This window comes from Pseudorasbora parva, chromosome 24, assembly GCF_024679245.1.
Source record: "Pseudorasbora parva isolate DD20220531a chromosome 24, ASM2467924v1, whole genome shotgun sequence".
Taxonomy (NCBI): Eukaryota; Metazoa; Chordata; class Actinopteri; order Cypriniformes; family Gobionidae; genus Pseudorasbora; species Pseudorasbora parva.
The window spans coordinates 11,593,874-11,621,486 of record NC_090195.1 but is presented as its reverse complement, the minus strand read 5'-3'; the positions used below and the strand labels follow the sequence as shown (position 1 = coordinate 11,621,486).

At 37.7% G+C, this 27,613-nt stretch overlaps 1 protein-coding gene across 5 annotated transcripts in view; it reads right to left on the bottom strand.

The window, feature by feature from the left end:
- tnikb (TRAF2 and NCK interacting kinase b) overlaps nt 1-27,613 on the bottom strand; it is a 66,863-nt gene that overhangs the window by 27,088 nt on the left and 12,162 nt on the right. For all 5 annotated transcript variants that reach the window (XM_067435353.1, XM_067435354.1, XM_067435352.1 and 2 more), the window contains exons 2-13: nt 26,561-26,626; nt 10,141-10,197; nt 8,618-8,743; nt 7,184-7,294; nt 6,975-7,065; nt 4,869-4,999; nt 4,698-4,752; nt 2,982-3,060; nt 2,683-2,858; nt 2,493-2,559; nt 2,195-2,393; nt 1,153-1,269 (exon numbers count right to left, since the gene is read on the bottom strand). In XM_067435353.1, coding sequence (XP_067291454.1) covers nt 1,153-1,269; nt 2,195-2,393; nt 2,493-2,559; nt 2,683-2,858; nt 2,982-3,060; nt 4,698-4,752; nt 4,869-4,999; nt 6,975-7,065; nt 7,184-7,294; nt 8,618-8,743; nt 10,141-10,197; nt 26,561-26,626 — 1,275 coding nt within the window. The remainder of the gene's footprint in view (nt 1-1,152; nt 1,270-2,194; nt 2,394-2,492; nt 2,560-2,682; nt 2,859-2,981; nt 3,061-4,697; nt 4,753-4,868; nt 5,000-6,974; nt 7,066-7,183; nt 7,295-8,617; nt 8,744-10,140; nt 10,198-26,560; nt 26,627-27,613) is intronic.

The following is a 27,613-nucleotide window of genomic DNA, read 5'->3' as shown; positions in this document are numbered from 1 at the left end:
AGTGAATCTTCACTGTCATTAATAGCTCAGTCATTCTTTTTTTTGTCTCTACAGACTCGCACTCTCTTACACACATGGCCCGTGAGACGTCCTCATTCACTACTGAACGGGGCTCAAGTGGGCCAACTGCATTTGAAAGGGTGGGTGAGTGGTTTAAATATGCATACCATCCAGCAGAACATTTCCCTCCCTGAAGGAAGTGAGTCATAGACTGGAGAGAATGCTTTAAATAAGGCATTGAGGCATGCCAGAGTCTGAAATGCATATCTGAGTGGACAGTTACAGTTGAGAAGAAAGTGCATGTCGAATTACATATGATTAACAGAGAGTGCTGTTTTCATGCACGTCTGCTATAAAAAGTCTGCATATGCCCTCACATATTCCTAGCAGTAATGTGTGTGTGTGTGCGCGCGTTTACATGGGAGAGACAGATCAAAAATAATTATTCTGCATATTTGCATAAAATGTTCTCATTTTATCAGGTTATCATTTTATATCAAATGTTATCATGCATATCGTTCATGATAATAATACATTTTAACGTTTTAAGGACATTTTCTAATATAAAACTTTGGTTCTGTGTTGGGTAATAACTTGATATGTAACATGGGTTAATTCAAATCTGGTGCCTGAGCAAAAGCAGTTGAGAACCATGTTTAGAATGTTTTAGAGAAGAAAACGCTGAAAAAAAAGACTAAATAAAATATAATAAAACATCAGTTATTGAACACTTGAATAATAATTGGTATCTGTCTTATAAAAATATATATATAATGACCATGTGCCATTTGTTAACAGAAAGTACATTTTGTCTCAATCTCTGTAGTAATGAATCATTGGGAGTTTTTAGCGTGTGGAGTGTGAATGTGTAAAGCCGACACAACACTTCATTTCCTCCCTTCCTGTTCATGTGTGAGGTTATCAGTTATTGCATGGCTTTGTGTCCCGATCTGTTTTCACATAGTGGATTATGGGTTAATTTGAAGTGATAGACTTGTATATGACAGCCTGAACAATTGCACATTTTCAGCACTGAAATAATCCTCCAAATCATTTCTTGCCCTCTTACAACTTTACTATTAATAAAAGTGGCCAAAAAATATTGGTCAACCACAATAAGCCATGTATGATTGTGGATGTGTCTATATGTACCTGCTCCCTTTCAGCGTGCCTCCTCTCCTCCTCTCTGCGGAGCTGCTCCATCTCTTCATAGCGCCTCCTCTGCTCTCTCTCCTGCTGTTTTCGGAGTTCTCTCTCCCGTCGCTGTTGCTGTGAGATTATAAACACTTCAATTTTTGGCCCTGACTTCACACTAGCATACGCATACCTTATTTTACCACTAGGTGGCAGAGTAAAAGACAATTGGAGCAGGCAACCATGCTGAATGGTCTTTCCCCAGCAGGGGCTGCTGACAGGAGCTGTGCTGAAAAGAGGCGGCCTGACAGTGGACCAGCGGGAGACAGATGTGCTGAATGAGAATGTTGACGCCCAGCCGGGCCACCTGATTCATCCCTACAGGTTCTCTGCTCCCTCCCCTACTGAGAAAACCCTACATCACATAACTCGGGAATACCTCTACGGCTTCGTCTTTCTTTGTCTCCCGCTTGAAGAATTTTCCGAGATGTTGTTTAACTTTCCTAAGGACTGATCATAGCTCAGTGTCTCCCAGGGACATTAAAACGTGGTAGTCATCTCATGAGCCATTACACACACACCATAGAGTAGAGGAAGTGTGTGTCCGAGTGTGACCGAGATGATAGAAAAACATATTGTCTGTTTGTTCCAATAAAGTTGCAAGGAATAACAATGCTAAATCCAAATAGTAAGTATATAATCATGAAGGATAGCAGAAGAAAAAGCTTCCCGTGTATTTTGTGGTTCATCTGTCACCTGGTAATATAGCAAATACTAATAACATGTCTGATCCTTGTCTGCTGTTCATAATTTTGCATATTTTTAAAGAAATTATTAATACATTTTTATGCATTTATAGACAGTTTTTGAGGACTAACTTTGATTTTTTTTGTTGGTTCATAACTTGATATTTAATGTAAACTCAAGGTCCTACAGCAAAACCAGTCTAGTTTAGGGTGTTTTGGAAGAGAATAGAATAGAATAGCTATGGCTGTAATACTAAAGATTTTCAAAACATGGCTGCAACCCATAGTCTTTAAACTAGGCCCCCTCTGCTTACCTCCTCTAGTCTCCTCCTTTGCTCCTTTTGTTCCTCAATGCGTTTCTGTCTCTCGGCCAGTAGTTGGCGCTTGTGTTCCTCGTTCTGCTGCTGTTCTAGCTGTTGTCTTCTCAGCGCTTCGGAGCGTTCCTTATTGGCCAACTGCAGACGCAGGAAGTCCCGCCTCAGGGTCGACTCACCAGGGATGTTTATGATGGAGCTGTAAGGAAGACATTAAATAATAAAGATGGTAAGTAAATCACATATCCACTATACCAACATATATACATGCTTGCGTGAGCGTAAAAGGTCCATGTACCTCGGCTCTCCTATGTCTCGCTCTTCCTCCTCCTCTTCACTTCCACTGTACTCATATTCAGTCTCATCTGGGGGGAAAAAAGTGGTCACACAGCCTTGTAAGACAGGTTTTTAGGAATAAACATTGAGATTAAAGGCTGATTCAAACAAGGAATGATGTGAGAAATATCCATATCGGAAAAAAAACTCACCCCTCTCTCCTCTCTTCTTTTTGGTCCGGTCGATGTGGTCTTTAAGCTGAATTCGGACCTGTCTCTCGTTGGGGAGGTCTTTGATGAAGGGATGTTTGATGAGCTGTTCAGTGCTTGGTCTCTGATTGTGATTCTTCACTAAACAGCTTTCAATGAATGACTGGAACTTTTTAGACCTACAGAGAATGACAAACAGTTGAGTTTCCTCCGTTTTGACGTTTAGACATTTGTATTAACATCAGGTGTAGATTTGAAGTGTAGATTCAAAATGATGTGGCGTTCAGGCATGTCTGACTCACCACTTCTTGGACTTAAGTCGGGGCGCTGGGTTTCTGGGTATGAGGAAAAGCGCACGCATGGGATGCATATCGCACAGCGCTGAAAAAACAGACAGTGTGCGCAGTTAGCAATCACTGTGTTCATATAAAATTTCATTAAAAATGGCTTTTAAGTAGGGCTGTAAACGATTTATTGTGATTGTGATTAATTATATTTATTTCAATGCACAATCATACATATATATCTAAGAAATATTTGCACGTTTACAGGCCTACTTTTAAGTGTCCCTATTATGCTTTATAAGGTACTATACCAGGTATGTAGTGTGTAATATAACTTGTGAATGTAAAAGTTCAGCAAAGTTTCAAATATCAAAAAGTGAACACTTAATGTAATTATGGTCTCCCAAAAGAAAGAACTGCCTAAAAGCAGTTGTAAGAAATTCCAGTCTTTTTTCCTATTTTAACAAATTTTAATAATGCCCACCAATAGTCTTCACTAGCTGCCTGCGAACGTCTAATTTGACCCGCCCTCAAACACTTTAGTTGTAGCTGAGGCTGGAAGAGTTTGGTAAAACGTAACGATAATGTTCGTATCACTGTATATACAAGTGCTGAGGAAGCATCTATAGCTGAAATTCAGATATGGTAATGGACGTTTCATTTCAGTCACGTTGTAATGATGTGCGCACACAAAAAGTGAAGCAAACATTACCCGCAGGATTACTTGTTTTTTGCGTCGCTCAGAAACCTGCAATGTTTTTTATTGGATGGCAAATAAATTACATTTTTCCAGCAAATACGCCGAAGAGCCAAATGCAGACATGTCTGGGTTCACAGCACAATCCAGAGGTGCACACAACTCTGAATTTCCTGTCTTCTCTAGATGACAGCTAGCCTGGATGCCAGCCGAACTTAGCCCCGCCCACCACATTTTGAGGTTGGGCGGATAGGTCTGGCCTCGATCCATAGAGGAGTAATTATCTCCGAACAGAAAAAATGTTCTCTGGAAAAAAAATGGTGTTTGGGGGGTAAAATGTGTTATTTTGGCACGGTTGCCTGCTAAAATTTGCACTCATGGGTCTATATATCAGCTCTGTTGACATTTGACAATGCGTCGCTTCGTTGCTCTGATTGGTTGTAGGTCTATCCAATTGATGTCTTTACTGGTTCGGTTGAAACACGCCCCATAATCACATCCCAATGGAGCAGTTTCAGACTAGAATTAGTATGATTACGTCAGGCTAGATGACAGCGACTTTCAGTACTACTTGAGGATGAAGGGTGCCCAGTTTGATAAGGTGTCAATAAGCTCTATGCTGATTGGCTTGCGTGACAAAGCGACATTTTTCGAAATGCGAAATTTTTCAACCTGCACACAAGACGCGTTTAAGACATTTGCGTCATGCGTGTCACCCAATTTGCAAATTTGTGTCTTTGCATGTAATCTACTTGCACAAATAATTTAAATTGTCTTTTGGTGGGCACCAATTACAACAGACTGGGCCATCTGACCAATCAGAGCAGAGTAGGCTTTCAGAGGGACTGAATCCTTTATTGAACCTTGAGAGTTCAGAGTTCGTGAGAGTTAGTGAGAAAAGGTGATGTGCAATGTATAGTATGAGAAAAATAGAGTGTTTTTTGACCTTAGATGCATGTAAATCTATTGTAGGAGACCTCCAAACCAATAGCATAACAGGGGAACTTTAACATCATATTACACAGTGTTGGACTTACGAGGGGCTCCTTCTGCCATTTCGATGGCTGTAATTCCCAGCGACCACAGATCACTCTGTAACAAAAAGGAGTTTTGGGATTTGTGCCTTAAGCCAAACTAGACCCTTACACAAAAGCAATCAGGTGCCGTGAGAATAAAGTGACAGGGTAACTAAGAATCGCTTGAAATACCTTAAAGTCATATGTGGCGTCTGGGTTCTCATCACAGGCTATGACCTCTGGAGCCATCCAATATGGTGTGCCAATAAAAGTGTTCCTCCTACCGACGGTGCGGTCCAACTGTGCACTCACACCAAAATCAACTGTTGAAAACACGCAATCGCACACACACACACAGGGAAGATTTGGCCTTAATGTGTCTGCGTGCGGTAACGAGCAGAGAGGTCTTTGATGAAGTGCATGCTGCCATCTGCCTCTGTGCCACTCTTCCCTCGTCACCGCAGGCAGCGTCGTCATAGCAACCAGCCTGAACTGTCTCCCAAACTCAAACAACTCAAATGACAAGCCCTAATAACTCCAGAGACAGGTCACAGGTTCCTCAACATGCACAGATTCAACCAATAAAAACGCACATGCGCAAACTAACATTAAGGAAGTTAAAAGCTTCTTATAATTCAAGTACTTATTGAAAAAGTAGCTCAATACTTCATCTACACTGAAGTTATTTAAAGGGGTGATATCTTAATTATTAAAAAATATCAGTCAATTTAATTTTAAAGAAGTGTAGTATTTATCTGGCACAAACACAATGAGGACCTCAAATGAGGTGACATCAAACTGAAAACATCCACAAATCAGAAAGAATATTTTGCAAATAAATTATTCATGAAGGATGCATTAAATTGATCAAAAGTGACAAAATACTTTTAATATTTTTATTAAAAAAATTCAAATAAATGCTTTTCTTTTTAACTTTGTATCACGGTTTCCACACACATATTACAGTAGGCACTGCAACTACTATAAGTTTTCAACATTATTAATAAGAAATGTTTCTTAAGCAAATTAGCATTAGAATGATTTTTGAAGTATCGTGACAACGAAGATTGGAGTAATGATGCTAAAAATTCAGCTTTTCCATCACAGGAATGAATAAACATTTTACAAAATATTCTAACAGCATTATTACAGATTCTACTGTAATTTTGATCAAATAAATACAGCCTTGGCGAGCATAAGAGATTTCATACAGACTCAACACTTGACGACAAATTTATCACAAGGATTTGATGAACACGTTTCTCTAACCAGTTTGTTAAAATAAACTCATATTTGATTAGCGATTTTATCTCCATTGTAAGCTATTGCAAGAGCTTTGCTGTGTTATGTTAAGAGTAACATGACTGGATTTTACACACTACCAATATGTAGGATAGTAAGCATTGTTGCTGTTTTAATTTAGTTAAACCACAACACTAGGTGTTGAGCCATTTGTGCAATTTTTTTTTGTATAAATAGGACGAGTAGTATGTTCACACGGAAAATTCGAAAAAGAAAAAGTGCAATTTAACACTTTCCCCACCATCAATGGAATGTTCTGGCTTTCCGTGTTTTCACTGTAATACAGTAGGGGGCGCTATGACATCTGATGAAAGAGTACCGAATCTCCTGATCAAAAGACGTCAAGAAGCAGAAGCAAGTGATAGCATAAGCAGATGCATATTTTAAATAACGTGATAATCAACATTAAACGGTATAACAGTATAAGACAGCCTAATGTTACGCAATGAAATGTCGACCCAGGAAAAGCTATAGGACTGTGCAAGCTTAGCGGGCATTGACAGACACGATCTACACCGTCTATATTTGAATCACCATTCTGAATCCGATCCAGATGTTTTCTTAGTGTTTTTCTCAGCTTTTTGCTAAATTGTAGCTTTTTTAATGAAAATTACCCACATTCAAGTGTTGATTAAAAAAAGAATGCATGAAGCTAACACTTTTTTTGGGGGTTTAAAAGCAGAGGGTCTTTTCTTTCTTTAGATATATTGCATATTTAGATTTCCATACAACAAAATACTCTGGGGGACAGATTTAAATACCCAGATGATGCACTTATTTAACCGAAAAAATAAAAGTGTGGAATGTTGGACACTTATCACACTTAATTTTCCTAGCTTCCCAATCATTTTGGTGGGGAAGTGGCCATCAGACTCCAAAGTTGACTTTCAAAATAACCTTCTAACATTTACACACTACACAGTACAAATGTATTAGCATAAGTGCATAATGTATATTTGTGCTTTTGTGTTATAGCCGTCAGGGGTGTGGACTCACCAAGTTTGACTTCTGCATTTTCTGTGAGCAAAACGTTTTGACCTTTGATATCACGATGGATGACTTTATGCTGATGCAAGTGGGTCAGACCCTATCAAAAACAAATAAATAGGTTAAACTTAACTGGAGAAGGTCAAATGAGGGACCCATCAGAAATAACACATCTGGAAGCCAAGTCTTCTTGTGGTCCATAATACACACACACTCACCCTGAGGATCTCTCTGCAGATGTAGGCGGTCCACTCTTCCTTTAGAGAGTTCCCTTTGGTGTTCTTTATCAGGTCCGTCACCGAACCAGCTCCACAAAACTCCATCACCAGCTAGAAACACAGCACCCCAACAAAATTAGGATAAAACATAAGCCACAAGAATGATAAAAATGCTCATTCAGTGAGCTCTACATAAGCATATAAGACTGTCATAAATTTAACAGCATTATTTCCAATTAAACAAAAACCTTTTTTAGCAACAGCAGCTCACAAGTGGCAGAACCTATAATTTATTTAGACTGGTGCCACATTCAACACTCACACGCACAAATTCACGCTTTTCAGCTGAAACTAGATCTGTAAGTGACAACTGTCCCAGGGCAACTTCATTTTCCCACTTCAAGTTTTGAAGACGTTTAAATGACGACAAGATAGAAGGGTACAATAAAAAGTGGTTAAAAAAGGGGAATTTCCCAACTTTTTTTCATAGAAAAGTGTCCTGAGAATAAGATTTGAGACAATAAAAAAAAAAAGCCAAGCAGTTTCTTTTCCCCCCAACATTTGTGTTAATACAGAGTTTTAGTGGCAGTGACACACAAACTTCTAAACCCAGAAGTGTTTTTACTTCTTTGCCTTTACAATTTCTCTCAGGACATTCATAAAAAAGCCCTATTCTCATTAGGTGTCCCTGGGGAACAATAAAAGTCAATAAAAGTAAATCATGAGCAGAATATGATGTTATTTCTGAAACACTGATTGGTTTTGAATGCTCTCTTGAGCTAGGCTTGATGGGTCTAAATATGTTTGGCCTCTGGGACTCTCCAAAGTCAGGACTGCTGAGTTTGCAACAATGTTTTTGTCTCTAAGGGAAATCCTTTTTACAAAGACCCCCAATGAAGGCTGGTTGTGCTGACGAAGGCTCTAGAGCAAGTAAATGTCTTCAGTGTGTCACTTATCTTTATGTTGCTGGGCAAAAAGAACGACAAAGCTCACCACAGAGGAAATGAGGCTGGTGTGTGCGTTCAATGCACATGTGAAAACAACAAGGCCTGGGCACCTCAGTGCAGAGTGTGAACACTGCGTTTCTGAGCGAGAAAGTGTTACCTTACCAGCGTTGAGGAAGCTATTTTGAGGATATAACTTCCTAAACTACAAGATACTCAAAATAGTGAACATACATTTTTGATCTTAATTCTGGTCTACTTGGCTATGGCTATGATTTGACATGTTGTGCCTCAGGCAACCAGAGCTCGCAGACCTTTCCCAACCCTGTTTTCATGAGAGAGAATGGCGAAATTACTGAAAATGTAGTTAACATCACTACATTGAGCTATCTACTCCCGAAAACTTTACTACACTACACACAAAAACAAATGAAACAATCACACATTAAATAACCCTCATTCTTTTCGCCTACTACTGGTGAAGACTGACCCAGAGCTGGTCATCCATGCCAGGTGGGTTCTTCTTGATGAAGGCACCATAGTAGGTGGCGATGTTTCGATGGTGGGAGTATTTTTTCAGCATGTTGATCTCAGCTTTGATCTCCTCCTCCTCATCCTGTCAAATAAAACAGTCAACACTTAAGACAGTCGTAAAATATTGTATTGCTTGGTCTGTGAGCGGGTCATTGTCAGGAAACGGCCCTAATTGTGATCTACAGTGTGATATTGCATTTAATTAACAATAAAAGTACATCATTTATATTACTTTATGTTTCAAGGTGAAGTGTGTCATTTCTGTGCCACTAGCAACTATAAAATTGGGGATGAAAAAGATCGTTTTCAAACTGGTTTCCCCAAAACGCCCCTCCTCTGTCATTGACCATTCAAACAGATAGCCCCGCCCCAAGCTCATTTCCCAGCAACATTGGTTGAGCCTGTTGCTATGTCAGGTTCGTTGGAATGCTCAGCCAAAGCAATGGTTTGACAATGCTTCACAGAATCAACCAACAAAATGGCTTGCTTATAGTTATCTCTGTATATTAGTAGGGCTGGGGGAAAAAAATCGATTTGATTTAAAAATCGAGTTGGTAGGTCAAATCGATTCATATTATAAAAAAAAAAAAATGATATATTTTCTCCCCATCGGCAGTATAGCGCAATACATACATTTTGCATTCGCCAAATCTTCCTTCAGGGTTTCCGTAGCACCCTTCCTGCGGCGCAGCCCTCTGCCCCTTATTAGCTCAATTAGCTGGATTTAGCTACTTATTAGCTCAATCCAAATACAGTATAAATAATTTGGATGTTTAACAATCTTTGTTGCACACTGCACAGTGACTTTTCAGTTAGATAAAGGGTTTGCCTTTGCAATTTTTTTGTTGATGCATTTTAATTATATATTTAAAATATATGTACCGTTTGCAATTATTTTGTTTTAAATGGGGGGTGGGGAAAAAAATCATATTGAATCGTAAATCTAGTTTTTTATTTAAAAATAAATAAATAAATAAATAAATAAATAAATAAATAAATAAATAAATAGCCCAACCCTATATATTACTTATTATTATTTTAATATAACAAGTATTTGAACATAAATATTAATACCACCATTCAAGTCAGACTTAAACTTAAAGGCAAGTCAAAGTTTAGGATATGTTAGGTTTTTCTTTAAAATAAATTAATATTTTTATTCAGCAGGGATGCATTAAAGTGATCAACAGTGTCAGCAATCTGTAATGTAACAAAATATTTTGGTTTCAAATAAATTCTGTTCTTTTGAACTTTCTATTAAATCAAAGAATCCTTTAAAAAATAAAAAATACATTTTTATCATGGTTCCAGAAAAATATTGAGAACAGTTTTAAACTATAAAAATAAGGAACATTTCTGAAAATGATCCGTGAGTGTCTGAATGACATTATGCACAAAGGCAAGTGTGAAAGTGTGAAAGTGTAAAAGTCAAAACTGACATAGAAACAGAAACGGTCATGCCCTGCTGAGCGCTCTTACCCCTGTGACATCCATGACCTTGATTGCAGCGAGCTGGCCCGTCTTGACATGGCGTCCCTGAAGAAAGAAAGATTGGAGAGAGGAAATATAATTTACGAGTATCATACAAGCATCATGCCAGCATTATTGAACGTGTGGTAACGAGATCTATCTGTGGCAGAAGAATAGGTTGACGTAAGCCGGTCTGGCAGGCACCATCATTACGTAATAGCAGGATAAAAACACACACACACACACAAAAAAACACCACACTTGCTTCCTAAAATGATTGAAACAGACCCAAAAACCTGTGTGAATGATCTTGGCCACTTGGCTGTACCATTTCTTGTTTGTGAATGTGTGTGTGTGTGTGTGTTACAACGCCACCAGATGACAACTCTGTTTGGATTGGATGAACTTCCAAAAGTGTTATGCAAGTTGGACCACTGTTATGGAGGAACTGAAGGAATGTGAAAATGGAAATCACTGTCCCGGGTCTCCCCTAATTCCCTCCTGTTTACCTGTTAAGTTCCTCACTTCCCCTGAGCTCAATTTCATTTCATAACCAGAATGAGGAAAACAGACACCGCGGACGCAGATCATCTGCACGTACAGCAGGTCCCGTGTTTCAGTACAATAGCAGGAGATACCGCAGCAGATCAGAGCAGAAGTGCATTCATCTGAACGACAGAATCACCCAGTGTGTGCTCTTCAGAATGAATTATGCACACTTCATCTCCTCACCCAACACACTCCCACCGTTTTGATTCTGAGCAGAGGAGATGTTTCAGCGAGAGAAGGAGGGAAGGAGCGAAAAAAGGTGGGAAACAGAAAGGAGAGAGCGTCATACAAGTCCCATCAGTGCTCATTAACAACTTCAACCTCTATTGGAAAGTATTAATGAGTGGAGAGACCCAGACACCCCGGCTATATAAAAATAAGAAAATCATATGTAGGGAAGTTTGAACATTTTATTAAACACAGACACTCGTAAGAGCCATGGCGTGATGTGCAAATATGTCATTTCTTCATCCTATTTTAATTGTCTAATAACTAGATTGTGGTCAATCGTGGTCAACCGATATATCAGCAAAGCCAAAATGTAACTTTTAAAAGATTGGCATCGACCGATAAGTGTTGGTATCTAGACTTAGTAGTAGTATAAATCATTTAACAGGTTTATTTTTTCCCAAGTTTAAATACATTTCTAATCTAGTAAATAGTACACAAAACAAATAAATTGAACTGCAGCATGTGTTATTAACTAACTATAAAGCTGCAGTATAAGTTCTGCCTCTTTGTCGCCATCATTGTTTGAAACCTGCGATTGCAGTTATTTTCTGAATCATCACCTTTACATGGGTTGTGCATCTGCATGGCTCTGCAGCTCGGATAAATTTGAATGTTTTGAGGAGTTTGATCTGCTTTCTGTCAGTCACCGCACAAGTGTGGACACTGAACTTCGGAATCACAGATTCTACGTCTTGGAAGAATGATCAAAATAAGAATTTTCCCTGCAAAATGTCATCTGAACAAGTAACATGTCTGCCACTTTTGTTCTGACCAACTGTGGAAAAAAGCATTACAATAAATCGTACTACCAATGGTGATTAACTCTGATTATCCCTTAGCTCATTCCTCATCAAACTGTTATTGTTATACTTTTTTCTCTAATTGCTAATGTACCTGTAGATTTAAATTTCTATACAGTCTAATCTGTTGCTTTTGACTACAGGTGAATCTCCAGTTTTCACTGATGATTGTCGTTTGGACCTTTCTGGATTACAATCGGCCATTAAAATTGTGTGTGTAATTATTCCAGCTTTTATGAGAAAAGGCTATAAATGATTCGCCACCTGCAACATCCTCACATTAGATACTACAGACGTGACGCAAGACATGCTCGATTTTCCTGAGAAAATCCACCAGTACCACTCAAATTATAACAAGCTTACATTACAATACATACATTATTACAAGCTTACTGTTGTGAATTGGGCTAAGCCAAGGTAAGGAGATAGTTTTGACCACTGGCTGTACTTGCTCAAATTGATTTTGGATCATTTTAACCAAAGTCACGGACTGCTAGCCTGGATGCCAGCCGAATTTAGCCCCACCCACAAAATGTTTAGGTCTGGCAGTTCGGTCTGGCCTTGCTCCATAGAGGAGTAATTATCCCCGAACAGAAACTGTTCGGACCAATGAAATCATCAGGGCGGGCTTTAGACGATGACGGACAGATGATAAACAGTAACGTAATCATGCACGTCATCAAAGGGGCTTGGATTATATTTGTTCAAATCCTAAACGGAGAGCTTGTTTGTATATGCGTTCACCTTCACAATTTCTCTCAGAAATGATGATCATGTTGGGTAAATACTCTGTGTATCATTAAATTATTCTATTTTTTTTTTACAACACCGGCAAAGATCGTGTATTCCAGCCTGATTCCAGCGCGCGTGACAGGGTTGCCAAGTTTTTTCAACAAAACCCGCCAACTACTAGCCCTAAACAATAGCTTCTCGGGAGGTTCTCCGAGGGAAAACTGGCGTCTGGGGGGTAAAATGTGTGTTATTTTGGCAAGGTTGCCTGCTAAAATTTGCACTTATGGGTCTATATATCACATAATAGTCGCTGCAAACCGCGTACTTGGCAACACAGTGCAGTTGAACTATGTTGACATTTGACAATGTGCCGCTTCGTTGCTCTGATTGGTTGTTGGTCCAATTGATGTCTTTCCTTGTTCGGTTGAAACACGCCCCATTATCACAGCCCAATGGAGCAGTTTCAGACTCATATTCTGACTAAAATTGAGTATGACCACGTCAGGCTAACTGACTGCAGCTTTAAATTAAAAAGTGTAATATCTCATATACCAACTTTATATCAGCCACCCTGCTCTCTAAAACAGGGGTTACCAAATTATTGACAGCCAAATCCCTCAGACTAAACATTAACTTGAAGTACCCCTGAGATTTTAGATCAATATTGTAATAATTTAATAAAAATTAAATGCTGTAAACATCTGTAGGAAATTGTGCAAATGCATTCCCCCCATTTGTTCCCTAACAAATCCCCAGCGGGTCAGTGCTTTGTGTTTTAAGTGGTTGCCAGGGTGTTGCCATGAAGTTGGCTTAGACGGGATGAAGCTTGATAACTTGAAAGACATGCTGACTGGACAAAAATGTTGGCTAATTTGAACACATCTGTGACAGAACACATGAGCCAATCATCATAATAATACAACCGACTAACCGTAATAAATTATGCTGGCAAATTAGTGTATCAGATGTTTGGACATGGTGAATGGGTGCATGTGTGATGGATTTTAGCCCTCTAGCTCCACGTCTCTCCTGATGAGAAGATTCACTTGGCCGACTGCTAACTGGAAAAACCATCTGGCATCCTGACAGAGATTAACTGAAAAGTTCTGGAGCCCTGACGTGTAAGATAAGACTGTCCTCATCTGCCACAAGCTATGATAAAGCAAGGCACTAAATGAGCAGACCATGCAATATTAGTGATAAATATAACTACAGAACGTTCAAAATGTTATATTAGCATACCGCATTAACATACATGCTGTACAGTGTGGACTATCTTTAGAAGCAAAATGCAAAACAGTATGCAACGGTATCAAAATGTTGTTACTTTGAACTAATTACATACATTGCATGTTACATTTAGAAACATGGTTTTGATAAATAAATACAGCTATTTTGCATTTTTATGTAAAAATGTCTTATACTTTAACAGTCCAATTAAGTAAATTTTACTTAAAGTAAGTAGGTATGTTAAAGTAAGTAGGCTGATGCTATTGTCATGGCAATAGTTGTCAGTTCAGACAAAAAAATAATATAATTAAACATAAAAAAATTACATATATAAAAACTGAGAGGCCTTGTGTCCACAAGTGTTTTTCCTAAGGCTAGCATTTTAACTCAATTGTTTTCAATTGGAGTACTGCGTTTTTTTATAAGGGCAACGGTGTGATGAGGCGCTGAGAAAATATTTTACGCTGAGCATTTTTTACCAGTTACAGAGTTGAAGAACATTCAACTTTGGGTGAAACACAGCAGTCAATTTTTAGAGACTCCCTTCGCTGCAGCCTGTAGCACGATGACGTTGCTGGATCAGATCCAATACGTACTGGATGGTGGATCGTTATGGCAATGTCATTCATACAGATCTCTGAGTTAAATTATCATGCGTATGTGCTAGTCTTAATGTATGATCATTATTGTATATAGATGATGTTCTAAACTGTGTAGTTGTAGTACTGATAAATAGTATTAAGTAATTATTGATTAATAAATCATCTTTTCATAAATGTGATGCTTAAATTATCCTAGTTTCGCTGTACATGCATGCAAAACAGTTCATTTTTATATATTCTGATCATACTTGCTGTTGAGTGGAAGGAAAAATGAGTCAAGTAGCCTAATTGTCTCTGTAATTGATCTGTAAAGAACTTTAAAACACCAGTACCCTACACATTCAAGGGAAAATGCAAAACGTGTCCTGATGGCGTGAGCATGTTATTAATCGTTATTTTTGCGCGAGCGGTTTGAGTATTTATCTATCCAGCAAAACTCTCCTGTGCATTCAATGATGTCCCCAAAACTCTTCTGCGCATGCGTATATGACGTCAGCGAATTGTGAATGAAACCACCGCGCATGCGCGTCCAGTACGCGTTGGATCTGATCCAGTACGTCATCGTGCTACAGGCTGCAGCGAGGACTTCTTGAATTTTTACCCAGCCGTCCAATCATAGTGGAGGGGGGGTGGGACAAATACTACACTGACAAATTACAACGACAAGCACATCTCCATCTAAAACTAGCATCAGAGCAAGTGTTACATCGTCAACATTTTTACATTCAGACATAAACTATTTGCAAAATCAGTTCTGCAGATATTCCATATCATAGCACATAAAATCTCAACTAAAGAAAGAAAAAAAAATAACGCTGTGTTGCCAAAGCGATTTCAAGTACCCACAAGGCATTTTCAGAAGAGCAGTGGCGTTTTCAGCTGGCCAAATATGCTTTGATGGATGCACGGCCTAAAACTTCAGACAGGGCTTGAAATTATCTTGTTTTACTTGGTAGCACTGTTGCTCGAAACTTAAAAAATTTAGGAGCACTCACCAAAAATTAAGAAGCACAAAAAGAATGTGCACAGTGTTGGGGAAAGTTACTTTGAAAAGTAATGCATTACAATATTGCATTACTTCTTTAAAAAGTAACTAATTAAGCTACTTAGTTACTTTTTAAGAAAAGAAATGTTACATTACTTTTGTGTTACTTTTTTCACCTGGGCTGGGTTTGTTTTTTTTATAGAACAAAAAAAGTTATATTTTTGAGCAAACGTAAAGATCCTTTCACACCAAAAGTAGATAATACGCCTCAGGTAACACTTCAGCAATGAAACAAAAAAATCGGACTCATTGAAGGTCAGCAGCAAATTCATTTGTCACTAAAGTGAGTTTGAATGCATACAAATATTTGATTTATTTAACACATTTAATTATTGGAGGTTTGCATTGAAATTTGATTTTGCATTTCACAGATTTTATACATTAAGTTATACTGAATTGTTTTTTGTGTGAGATTTAGTAAATGCCCACTCACATTGAGCCTAGAACTACAATAACCATTAACAAATCCACACTTACGATTTGTGTCAACATTGGGACGAGAGCGGTCAGTCAATAAATGGAAAATAAAGTAACTTGCGTTACTTATTTGAAAATGTAACTCAGATATTTTGTTGTACATTTTAAAAGTAATGCATTACTTTACTAGTTACTTGAAAAAGTAATCTGATTACGTAACTCAAGTTACTTGTAATTACATGGATGATACCAATTTTTGGTTTTGGCCAATTATTACAGTTACAGATTTTTTTTTAAAACATTTGTTTAGGCAAATTGCCAGCAGCCATATCCCCCTGTAGCCCAAGACTGGTTTCCCACTGGAGCTAAGCAGGGCTGAGCCTGGTCAGTCCCTGGATGGGAGACCAAATGGGAAAACCAGGTAGCTGCTGGTAGAGGTGTTAGTGAGGCCAGCAGGGGGCGCTCACCCTGTGGTCTGTGTGGGTCCTAACACCCCTGTATAGTGATGGGGACACTATACTGTCAAAGAGCACCGTCTTTCGGATGAGACATTAAAACAGAGGTCCCGACTCTCTGTGGTCGTTAAAAATCCCAGGATGTCCTTCGATAAAAGAGTAGGGGTGTAACCCCGGCATCCTGGCCAAATTTGCCCATTGGCCCCTGTCCATCATGGCCTCCTAATAATCCCCATATCCTGATTGGCTTAATCACTCTGTCTCTTCTCCACCAATCAGCTGATGTATGGTGATTGTTCTGGCGCAAAATGGCTGCCGTCACATCATCCAGGTGGATGCTGCACATTGGTGGTGGTTGAGGAGATTCCTCCCTTCTCTATGTAAAGCGCTTTGAGTGCCTAGAAAAGCGCTATATAAATGTAATGAATTATTATTATTATAAATTTATTTAAGCTATTTTTTGTTGCTCTATAACAGTTGGACTGTTATAGAGCAACAAAAAATAGAGCCATCTGAAATTAGAGGCAACTACTGCATTTTAAATCACGAAACAAACAAATATACTACACACGTGAAGCATTGAGCAGTTGTTTTTGATTTAAATTAGATTGCATTAGATTTTGCATAGATCTGATTTAAAAAAGATTACTTATAAACAATACTAAAAGAGAATGCCATCGAAACTATTCTGAAGACAGCTAGTTCCCTTTAGAGATGCATGCACATAAACCTTAATCCTAATTCAACATTAATATTTTTCTTCCTATATGAGCATCGCAAACTGTGATCTTCTGCCTGGTATTTTCTCTAGCCAGTTTCCATTATAGATTTATGCAAAACTTTAGCAATATTTTCTAAACTGTCAATAAACTATTGGGAAATGACGGCTTTTCCATTAACCAATGTTATGACTTGTTTCCATTGCATTTTTGCGAAATATTCCTTTTTAAAAGTTCCTGGAAAAATGACCACATGCGAGTCCGTCTTCAGCATGCCCCATCTCTGGGCTGTGTTAATGTTCTGTTAACAGACTTTGTAATTTTTCACACAAATGACATTTCGCTAAATGTTTGCAATGCAGTTTGTGCGCAAGTCCGAAATAGAGATTAGACGTAATTAAACTTAAAACCACCCGTTTCCGATTTATGTACGGTCGACCAGTGCATCTCTGCACCACAATAACTTATTTGCAACAATTATATGCTCCCCAAATTAATTTTGAGGTCGCACACATACAGTTTTTGGAGCAAATGCAACCAAAATGGTCACAATTTCAAGTTGTCAGCTAAGATCTTATTAAATTAAAGTGAGTAAAAATAAAATTAAAAAAAGATGTTAAAAATGGTAATGGAAATGATAATCAAGTTGTGTACAACTGTGTACATCTGCAGGAGGTAATCTGGGTTTTTCATACAGAAAATATATGCATACTGTACTTACTGCACCACATTACACGGATTACAAAGTCATAGGATGTTTTATGCTCAAAGATTAGCTTTGTCGTACTCATCTGCAGATTTTTTTCTAGCCGATATGTGATGGATGCAAATGCTTTAAGAATTCAAACAGATAAGCACACTATGTGGTCACAGAGCCGTTCTAATCTAGACAGGCAGCTGAAATGCATTCTGAGGTCTGTTCCCATTATATCTGAAATGACTGTAAATGGCTATTGGAGAGCTTGTGGGATAATGCATTGTAACTGTAGCAGCAAAATGTTGTCAGGAAGACATTGCTGTGAGGTTTCATCATCACAGCTGCTATTGGCTATACTGAACAATCCAATCATGAGAACTAAGACGGTATCTGCCGGAAGGTAGGGAAGCCAAACAACGGCAATGATAGTCATATATATTGTAGAAGTTGTGAACCATTATTGTTGTACAATCAGGATCAGGAAGTCATTTGTCATAAGACTGGTGTATGTTTGTACCGCTTAACGGTAGACACGGGGTGCCAGTGTGGAAAATAAAAAAAAAGCACAACGCACCACTTCCTCTCCGTAGCTTAGCAACAGGCCTGGAAGGCGGAGGAGGTTTGTGATTTTCACACTCTTCTACAGACAGCTCCTCTTGTTCCTGAGACATGTGACCTAGCATGACCCTCTCAGCTAAGTCGCTGAGAGAGCTTTGGAGGGGCCAGAATCTCTTCACTCATCTTCCATTCAGAGAACAGCCTTCAAAAGACCACATGCCCTGCAGTCACTTATGGAATGCAGGAAGTTGGTGTTTTATTTAGAACCTCATTGTGGAAGCTTCCCTATTTAACCGTAAGCTCTGTGTTTATATCATAATGCATGGGTGAGAAGAACATGCTAGAGCATCACTGAAAATGTAAAACCAGATGTTTGGGTACTTAAAAACATTTTTAACAATTGCTGCGACAATGCTAGGGTTTTGTGGGTGGTTGCGAGAGAGTTGGTATGTGGTTGCTAAGAGGTTGAGTTAGAGATGTGTAAAACTACATACATCAAGTTGGTCGTTTGCCTGAATGACTAGGGCTGGGAAAAAAGAAAAAAAAAAGAAAAAAAAAATCTAGATTTTACTCGATTCTCATTTTGAAGAACCAAAATCAAACATTAATTCTTAAATCCCAAGAATCTTTTTTTAGTATATGCTGATTCCAGTTGATGAATAAAAAAATAAAAATAAAAACTTTGTTACAGTCTTCCATAAATTGCAATAAGCTTTGTGTTTTGTTAATTCTGATATGAAAAAAATACTTTCTTATTCTGTGAAAAGTCAAAAGCCAAAGCGTGGTGTGAATATGAACGGATAATCTATTCTGCTTTACTACTAGTTATAGCACAAAATAAACATGAATGACCATCAAAAGGTATGTTGAAAGAACATGTATACACTCAGTGACAACCACAGAAATATGCCAATAACACAGCTTGTAAACAATGTCATGCAATGTTATATTTACCTAGCCTAGAAATCTAGATGTATCTAGATGCAGCAAATCTAATTTGAAGTCAGGGTAGTGGTCAGCCCAATCACATCGCATATTCATTGTGTTAGACTTGTTGTTAAAAGGGTCATATAATGGAATATGCACTTTTACAAGCTGATTGTATGGAAATGTGTGTTGGCAGTGCCTGTACACAACCATCCTTAGTGATAAAAATCCATCCAGTGTTTTTTTTCTTTTAAATCTCAATTCAAGCCATTCCAGTGTGACACTGTGACAATTACATTAAAAAGTTTACTATAAAAATGTCATTGTGTAATTTAAATGCAAGTAGATTACAAATCAGTTAATTGTAAGCATTAATATTATAGTGATGTATCAACTGGGGGAAATGTAACATTTTGATTCAAACACTGCAAGAAATCATGATGTTACTCAGTTCCCTTTATAGTTTACAGCATTAGTTGAGAGATATTTTTCCCATGTGAAAATTTGTCATGTACTGTACCTGATAGGCCCCAATTAATCGATATCGATTCAAATTTAATTGAAATCAAATTGCAAAGCTTGTGAATCGAAATTGAATCAAATTGTGAAATTTGTGTAAAACCTGTGTTGTGTATTCCAGTTTGAAACAGAGCACAACAAAATGGAACAGAATGCAGACATTTAAAAAGTTTAAATAGTTTTAACTTGATATACCATCTCAAAAAGTGGATGAAGTGACAGCGAGTTAAATCAAATTAATTTAAAATTATTTTTCACACTGAAAACGGTCTAAAACCTAAAACCCAGCGGCTAAAAACAATCAAAAAAGAAATGTAGACCTCACAAACCTTGTCAACAAGCCGTGCAATCTGAGGAATCGTTCAGTTATGGGAAGTTACATGTTGGAATTCAAAGGAATAATTCACACTGAAATGATAATTGTCGTCATATACTCATCTTCATGTCTTTTTCAAAATGGAAAAAAGAAAATACATTTATTGCAGAATGTCAAAGCTGCTCTATTCTAATAAAGTGAATACATTTCCATTGACTGTCAATAAAGATCATTGAATCGTGACGTACATTTTAGTTTGTTCCAAATCTATCATAAGCTTTCAGAAGACATTAAATATATCAACCAAATTCAGGTTTTGATGGTCCATTTTGTAGCTTGACAGCCCCTAAAATCTTTAAAAGCGCCTGTTGTAAAAAAAACTCACGAGTGCCTTCACTTCCATCTTCCTCCTTCATAGCAGATTTCTCTCAAAAGCAGTGTCATGTGAGTGGGAGATGAGCGGTCCCAACGCTGCACATCCTGACCCAGAACCCATTTCTTCTAATACAGGGCACATTTTAATGGCTTTCTGGATCTCCCAAGATGGCGACCCACCGGAGAAAAGGCTGAAATCTCCTCTTTCGAGTGCAACAGAAAAATCCAATCAACAACCGATAGCTAGAACCAAGTCCCTGTCCAGCACTTTTTCTTTCCCGATAATCTGTTACACTCAGATGTGCGTCACAATGCATAAAAGTTTCACCGTGACTAATGATTGGTCTACCTGCATCTAGCCAAATAAAATGATCAATACATTTCAGATGCTGATCTGTTCTTGCAGGCCAGTGAGGTCATAACCTATGACCCTTGGACTAATTAAACCGCCTGCCAGCAATGCAAGAGCCCAAGAGTTCAAAGAACCCCCGTTAATAAGAATAAGAACACTCCGCAACCACCTCTCTTTCAAAGTTGACCTAAATTGACAGATCCAGGGGCTGAGTAATGCGAATATGAGGCATTGTTTCCTGAAACTCAATTACAGTACCAAAAAAAGCACCACGTTAAGATGAACTCTGCAAATTCCAACAGAGATGCGGTAACGTGCTGCTACAGACCTACAGAGTGAGACATTTGTTTAACAAGACTGACTAAAAAAAGAAAAAGCTTTTGCTACGGACCAGCACATCTAAGCTTCTTAGCACCTTAGTTCTAAAGAAATGACCCACAATTTATCCAAGATGCTCCAGACACCGTGAAATTAGCATTGGGCAGTGCAGTTGATTTAGCGAACTAATGCTGCACTGATGGAAGCCTGAGGACATGTTCTGCAGTGTTCGGCATTGTTTAGTTATTGTAAAATGTGCGTTATTCGCTGGCATTACGTGTATAGGGTGACAATATGTTAATACATTCAATTTAATAAAAAAAATATTTTAAAAACAATAACACAAAGTTAAAGGGGGTCATGACCCTTTATAATATTTTCCTTTTCCTTGAGTGTTTAAATCAATCCATTTGTGCATGTATATGATCTGCAAAATTAGAAAGCTTTCACAAAGTGATTTAGTCCATCTAACAGAGAGAACCGATCCAGAGAAGCCTTGATTAAAGTCCAGACAGACTGAGAATAGGTGAACTATAATAATGAACTGTATGTGAAAAATTATGTGTTTTAACCAATTATTTTACACCCAATAAACAAAATAAACTTTTAAAATAGCACCCCTTTAAATATTTACACTACTGTTGAAAAGTTTGGGGTTGGAAGGGATAGATCACCCAAAAGTGAATATTACCCCATGATTTAGTCAGAGGCTAGATATTTTACATTATAATGTGATACATTTTTTATTTTTTTATTACAAAAAATCACCAATGTGCTTCATAAGGCCTTCATTACCACTATCATAAGGCAACTATTATATTATTGTAATAAATATTTTTTAACATTGTAAATCTCTTCACTGTCACTTTTGATCAGTGTAATGCCTCCACTAGGACTGAATAAAAGTGTTAGTAACTTAGTAACTTTGGAAAGAAAGGATATATTTTTTATTTAATAAACAAATACGAACAAACTTTTATAATCAGTGACTGTGGAAAATTAAAATATGTCTGAACTGGCACTACAAACCTACTAGTTCACTGAATTAGCATAAATAGAAATGTTGTATTCCACGAAGCCCATAATATACATAAATACACAATAATGACTAATTTCAAATTAACAAGAAAACTAAATAAGTGTAATAAATGAAAGAATTTACATAACGAAGCAATTCAAATCAATAGCCTGACTCAAAAGCGGAGGCTCGACATCTCGTATCAAAAGTCAAGAAAAATGTCATGGTTGCCAAAAGAAAACTATTCATCAACGCATAAATACCACGATTCGTAATTTTCTCTGCCTCTATTCTCTCTTTTACACACACAATTAGTCAATCATGGCTGATTGTGACCTGAATGTGACTTTACCAAAGCCACCAGAATGTCATCTACAAAAATGTCTAATTTGGTTCAAAAACTACCGAGATTACACATATAAACCTGCTGTTCTAAATAATATCTGAATTATGAAAGATATCAGGAGCATGCGCTTCTGCTTTTGAAAAACTCCCACACGTAAACGAGCAAGTGTGTTTTATATTCATTTTTATATATATTTGGACTGACTGATTAGCCCACACAAATCCGGTGATGAAAATCACAGACTGTGCTTTCTTGTTGGCTCACAGATAGACAGAAATGTACCTTTACAAAGTAAATTAAAAACTACTGCTAACTAAAGCAAGCCATTTATAGTGGCTCTATTTGATTGACTGGTCTAAACTATGCAGGCCAGAGGAAATGATTGGGGAAACATGTTTGGAAAGGAAAGCATGACTATTACTATTGCTCACTACTGCTGAGTGTTAATATTCAGTGAGTAACTGTTTTTGAATAACAGATCACAGGGCTTCCTCTTTAGTTTATTGATGATTTGCCCTGTACATAATGCCACATAACTTAGTTCCCTTTTTCTTTCTCTTCTCCATTCCCTTTTACTTCCCAAATTAAAAAATATATTTTTCTTTTTAGTAGACAATATGCTTTACTTTTTAGTCAATGGCAGTCGGAATAGGGACAGTGTTCTTGGTAATGGTAGGAACACACACACACACACACACACGGAATGACAGTATAGTGAGACCCTGATTTAGCCGACAGTTTAGCAAAGTCCACTGCCTAACATGATTTCACATTTTTCTCCTTTCTTCACTCTCATTAACACATGCTACCTATTCACAAAGGGTGCCTGTTCGATTAGCCGAGTTTTGATGTGATTTTTGGTAAACAGAATCTAACACCTGATAGGATCTGACCCCTACTCCATGCACCTTCACAAGTGGGCGACACTTCAGAATCACACCTCCTACTGGTTTTCTCAGTATACTGACTGCACTCACACAGAGGGCTTAATGTCAACCCCAGAAACTTCTGCAAACTGCAGCTTTTCCCCGAGGACTCAATGTGACAATTACACAACCACATCCTCTTTCACTTTTTAAATTTGTCCAATAACTCCGTACATATAAGCAAGGATGTATTCAATTGATTAAAGGGGTGGTTTGTTGTTGTTTTTTCTAGACTTGGTTTTGTTTATGGGGCGCAATACAACATGTCTTAATACTTTTTTTTTTTAAACGCCGTATTCTCTTATATTTGACCTTTATTCCACACCGCTGTCTCCACTGTCCTTTGAACGGCTCGTTTGCTTCCTGCTTCTATGAAGCCCATCCCTCCGAAAAACGCAATGGTCTTAGATTGGTTAGATGGCCAAATGTAGTTTCATGAATTTTTATTGGCTGAAGTGCCAAGCACAGTTTGTCCGGAAACGCCACGCCCCTTACCGTTACAGGCTGAAGTCAGTGTTCATGTTGATAGCAAGGGTTTATGATGTCACCAACCCGGGAAGAAGCTCGCTGTAGTCCAAACCGGCCGTTTTTGTAGGCAATAAACTGCCATAACTTTAAAAGACGATCTCTCCGTTTGCATTGAACTTTCAGCGCTGTAACTTTGCAGATACTGTTTATGCTCAAGCAGCAACATTACACACTAACTAAAGTTAAAAAAGAGAAATCGCATGCAACCACCCCTTTAAATTGACAGGAAAAGATTAAAAGCTCATTAGAATGATTTCTGAAGCATCACGTGAAAGTAAAGACTAGAGTAATGATGCTGGAAATGCAGCTTTGCCATGACATGAATAATAATTTAAATATATAAAAGTTATTTAATTTAAAATAAAAGTCAGCCTTGGTGTGTGTATGTAAATATATTATATACACATACATACATACATACATAGTGATCAGGCATAACATTACGACCACTTTCCTAATATTGTGTTGGTCCCCCTTTTGCTGCCAAAACATACACAATATTTTTTTTATCCATCCATCCATCCATCCATCCATCCATCCATCCATCCATCCATCCATCCATCCATCCATCCAAAATTCACATTTGAATAAATACAGATGTGCACGTTTGGACTATTTTTAAGGTGCTCCTTTATCATTTTCACAGCATCATTTTGCATGTTTTCATCGTAAAGAAAGGAGCAGCATATTCCGTCATTTTAACATCTATTAATTCTACAATTTCCTTTTGTGTAATGCTGGTTTGGAATGACGAGGATGAGTAAATGATGGCATGATTTTCATTTGATTGGGCAAACTAATCCTTTAAAAGTACTGCATTATGACAGCGGATGAGATTGACAGACTGCTTGGCTGCGCCTACAATCACTGCTCCAGGCTTTAGATGTTTTTTTTATCTTTGATCGGTGATCTCTTCATTGCAGAAGAAAAAAACTAAACAAAAAAAACAGATCAATAGTATTTTCCTTTTGGCACGCATCAATCATACCTGAATTAGCAGTCTGATAACCTTGAAGAAACACAAAACCAATGGAAGAACTTAAAAGTTCAAGCATGCTAACCTGTTCAGAGCACAAAACAATTTCCGTCTGCAACTTAAACCTGATATTTTTCATTAATGTTGTTAGGTTTGGATTGCTTCCATCTTCAGCTCACTTTCTGATTGGGCATCTTTACGTGATAATCTTCTGTGTGCGTGTTTGTCCTCGGGGTTCCCCCTACACAACGGGATTTGTGTTTTGCAATCGACGAGACCCTGACGTTCTTCCGAGAAGATTCAATCACTCTTAACACTCATCACAGGAAAATCTGATAAGATAATCTGTAGAATTATCAAGATAATCAAGACTTTAGCTAGGATTGTTGGAAGGGGAGAATCGGGCCCAAAATCTGCCCGATTATCTTGTAGTGTGTGGGTGCCTTGAATCTCTTTTCAACTGAAAAATCTGACTCACAAACGCTAGTTTTTGAGCAGCTAATAGAAGTGGGAAAACAATCTTTCAGAGAAATGGAAAGAAGTATAAGAAAACACATGAGTCTTGACACGTCTGGACATACCACACGTATAATGCAAGAGCCGCTGAGGCACTAACAGGTAAGTGCAGATTTTTGAGCCGAGAGAGGAGGAAAACTGAGGCTAACAGCTGAATATAGTGGTTCAATGCGTCACAAAACTCACGGTTCAGATCATATTACGGTTTTTAAGTCACTGATCAGATAATTTTTTGGATCAGCAAGAAAAGAAAAAATAGGGGGGGGGGGGGGGGGGGGGCTTTGCTTTCTATTTATTACTTAAAGCACAGTTTAAAGTGATAGTTTACCAAACAATTTGAATCCTTAACAGTTAAACCAAATAGTTATCGGAGCCCATTTACTTCAACATTCTTCAAAATATCTTCTTCTGTCTTCAACAGAAGAAACTCATCCAGGTTTGGAACAACTTGAGGGTAAGAAAATGATGAAAATCTTCCTTTATGTCAGCTATCCCTTTAAGTACTACGATATGCAGCAAAAAACAACTAGCCTATCTAATAAAGTCCAAACATGAATAAAGGCAAGTAAACAGTCCCTATCAAATACACAAATCACAAGCATAGAAAAATACAATATAACAAAGTAAATAAAGTAAGGTCTAAATATAGTATTCATTTCAGTTGCAGAAATGTAATAATTACATGTAAAATAACACTGTTCACTGTAGAAATGTAATATAGATTAAATACAGTGTTTCGCAGACAACAGCAGGTATTTATAGGCTGCTGTCACTTTAAGACTTCATGCACAGATCCAATATAATAACACACATTCAATTTCTTTCTCAAATGTTCACTTGAGACTGTTTACGAGAATACTTGCCATGGTAGTATTTTGACATAATTGTGTGTGTGTGTGTGTGTGTGTGTGTGTCAATCCAAGTGCAAGGAGACGCGAAAAAGGAATCAATTTGGAGTTTGCACGATCTGAAACGCACCTCTCTGTGTGCGCGAATTTAGTGCGCGAGTACAGAATTCAATTCTCTTTTGCCTCTTCCAGCGCAGGAATGGTTTAAAATCTAATAAATTGAAATTTGCAAATTATAAACTTTCAGTCTATGCTGGATAAACTTGCAATTGCGTGGTGAATCACAGAGCCTGGTCGGTACGGATCGCGGATCAACAAGGACCCTAGCTGAGAGAAATGCAAAACATCTTTTTGAGACCGAACGGGCTATATCTACCTAATCCCACATATCATATCTGACTTATAGTACAACATTAAATCATTATTTACCTTATATACTTGTCCATAGGTCCCATTTCCCACAAGCTCCACCAGCTCAAATATGCCCGCGGGGTCCTGAGGGGGGAAATAATAGAAGAGGAGATTAGCTTGCATTATCCTGTCATTGAACATCAAGGACAAATCACACATACTGCATACACTGAGGTCATCATAAAGGCTGATACTGCAGTCATTAGAACTAACAAAGCATGTCAATTAAAGTTAAATATCTGTTTACACACTGAACATAAAAACCTATTAAGGTATTTAGTGAGCTAAAGCTAGAAATACATTTTAAAACAAACTCTGAGGCTAAACTTAGAACATTTAAAGCACATAATGTTCCCAGTTACTAGAGTTCTATTATGCATGAAAATTCTGCCTTATTGGAAATATCTGCAATCACGACTGACTTTGAAATTATATTTTTAGCACAAGAACCAATAATATCTACATGACTGTGCCGTTTTCTATTTAAAAGTGATGGCAAACCACTTTATGCAGTGGTGGGAATATGAAAGCAAACAAGACTGAAATCAAATCACTCTTACGTGTCATTTTCATTTAATAACACTAAAGCAGTTATCAAAGCTGTTAAGAGTATAATACAGCTTTAACAAGCATGATGCTCATGAAAATAGGCAAAACCAATAAATAATGCAATACACCTGAAACAATAAAGCAAGACATGTTGCCATGGTAATCTGACAATAGCTGCCATTCATGTCACCAGAGGTGTAATTTATGAAATATGCTTCAGTGAATTTCACAGGAAAATACACATAACAGCTTAAAAATATGTGAGGGGATGAAGCTGGTTAAAAAAACGAATGATGAATTTAGGTTTATTTAAATGGATGGATTCAGATTTATTTAGATAAAGTTACTGAAGGAGATATTAAGAAAAAGGTGTATGTAACAAAACTAAAAAAAAAATGTTGTTCAGATAATACCATGACTCTTGAAGAAGGGGCGTAATAAACAAAAGGTCCATTTTGTGACCCCACATCTTGGGGTGCAAAAGGCAGACTTGACCAGAGAGAATCTTAGGAAATCAAATTG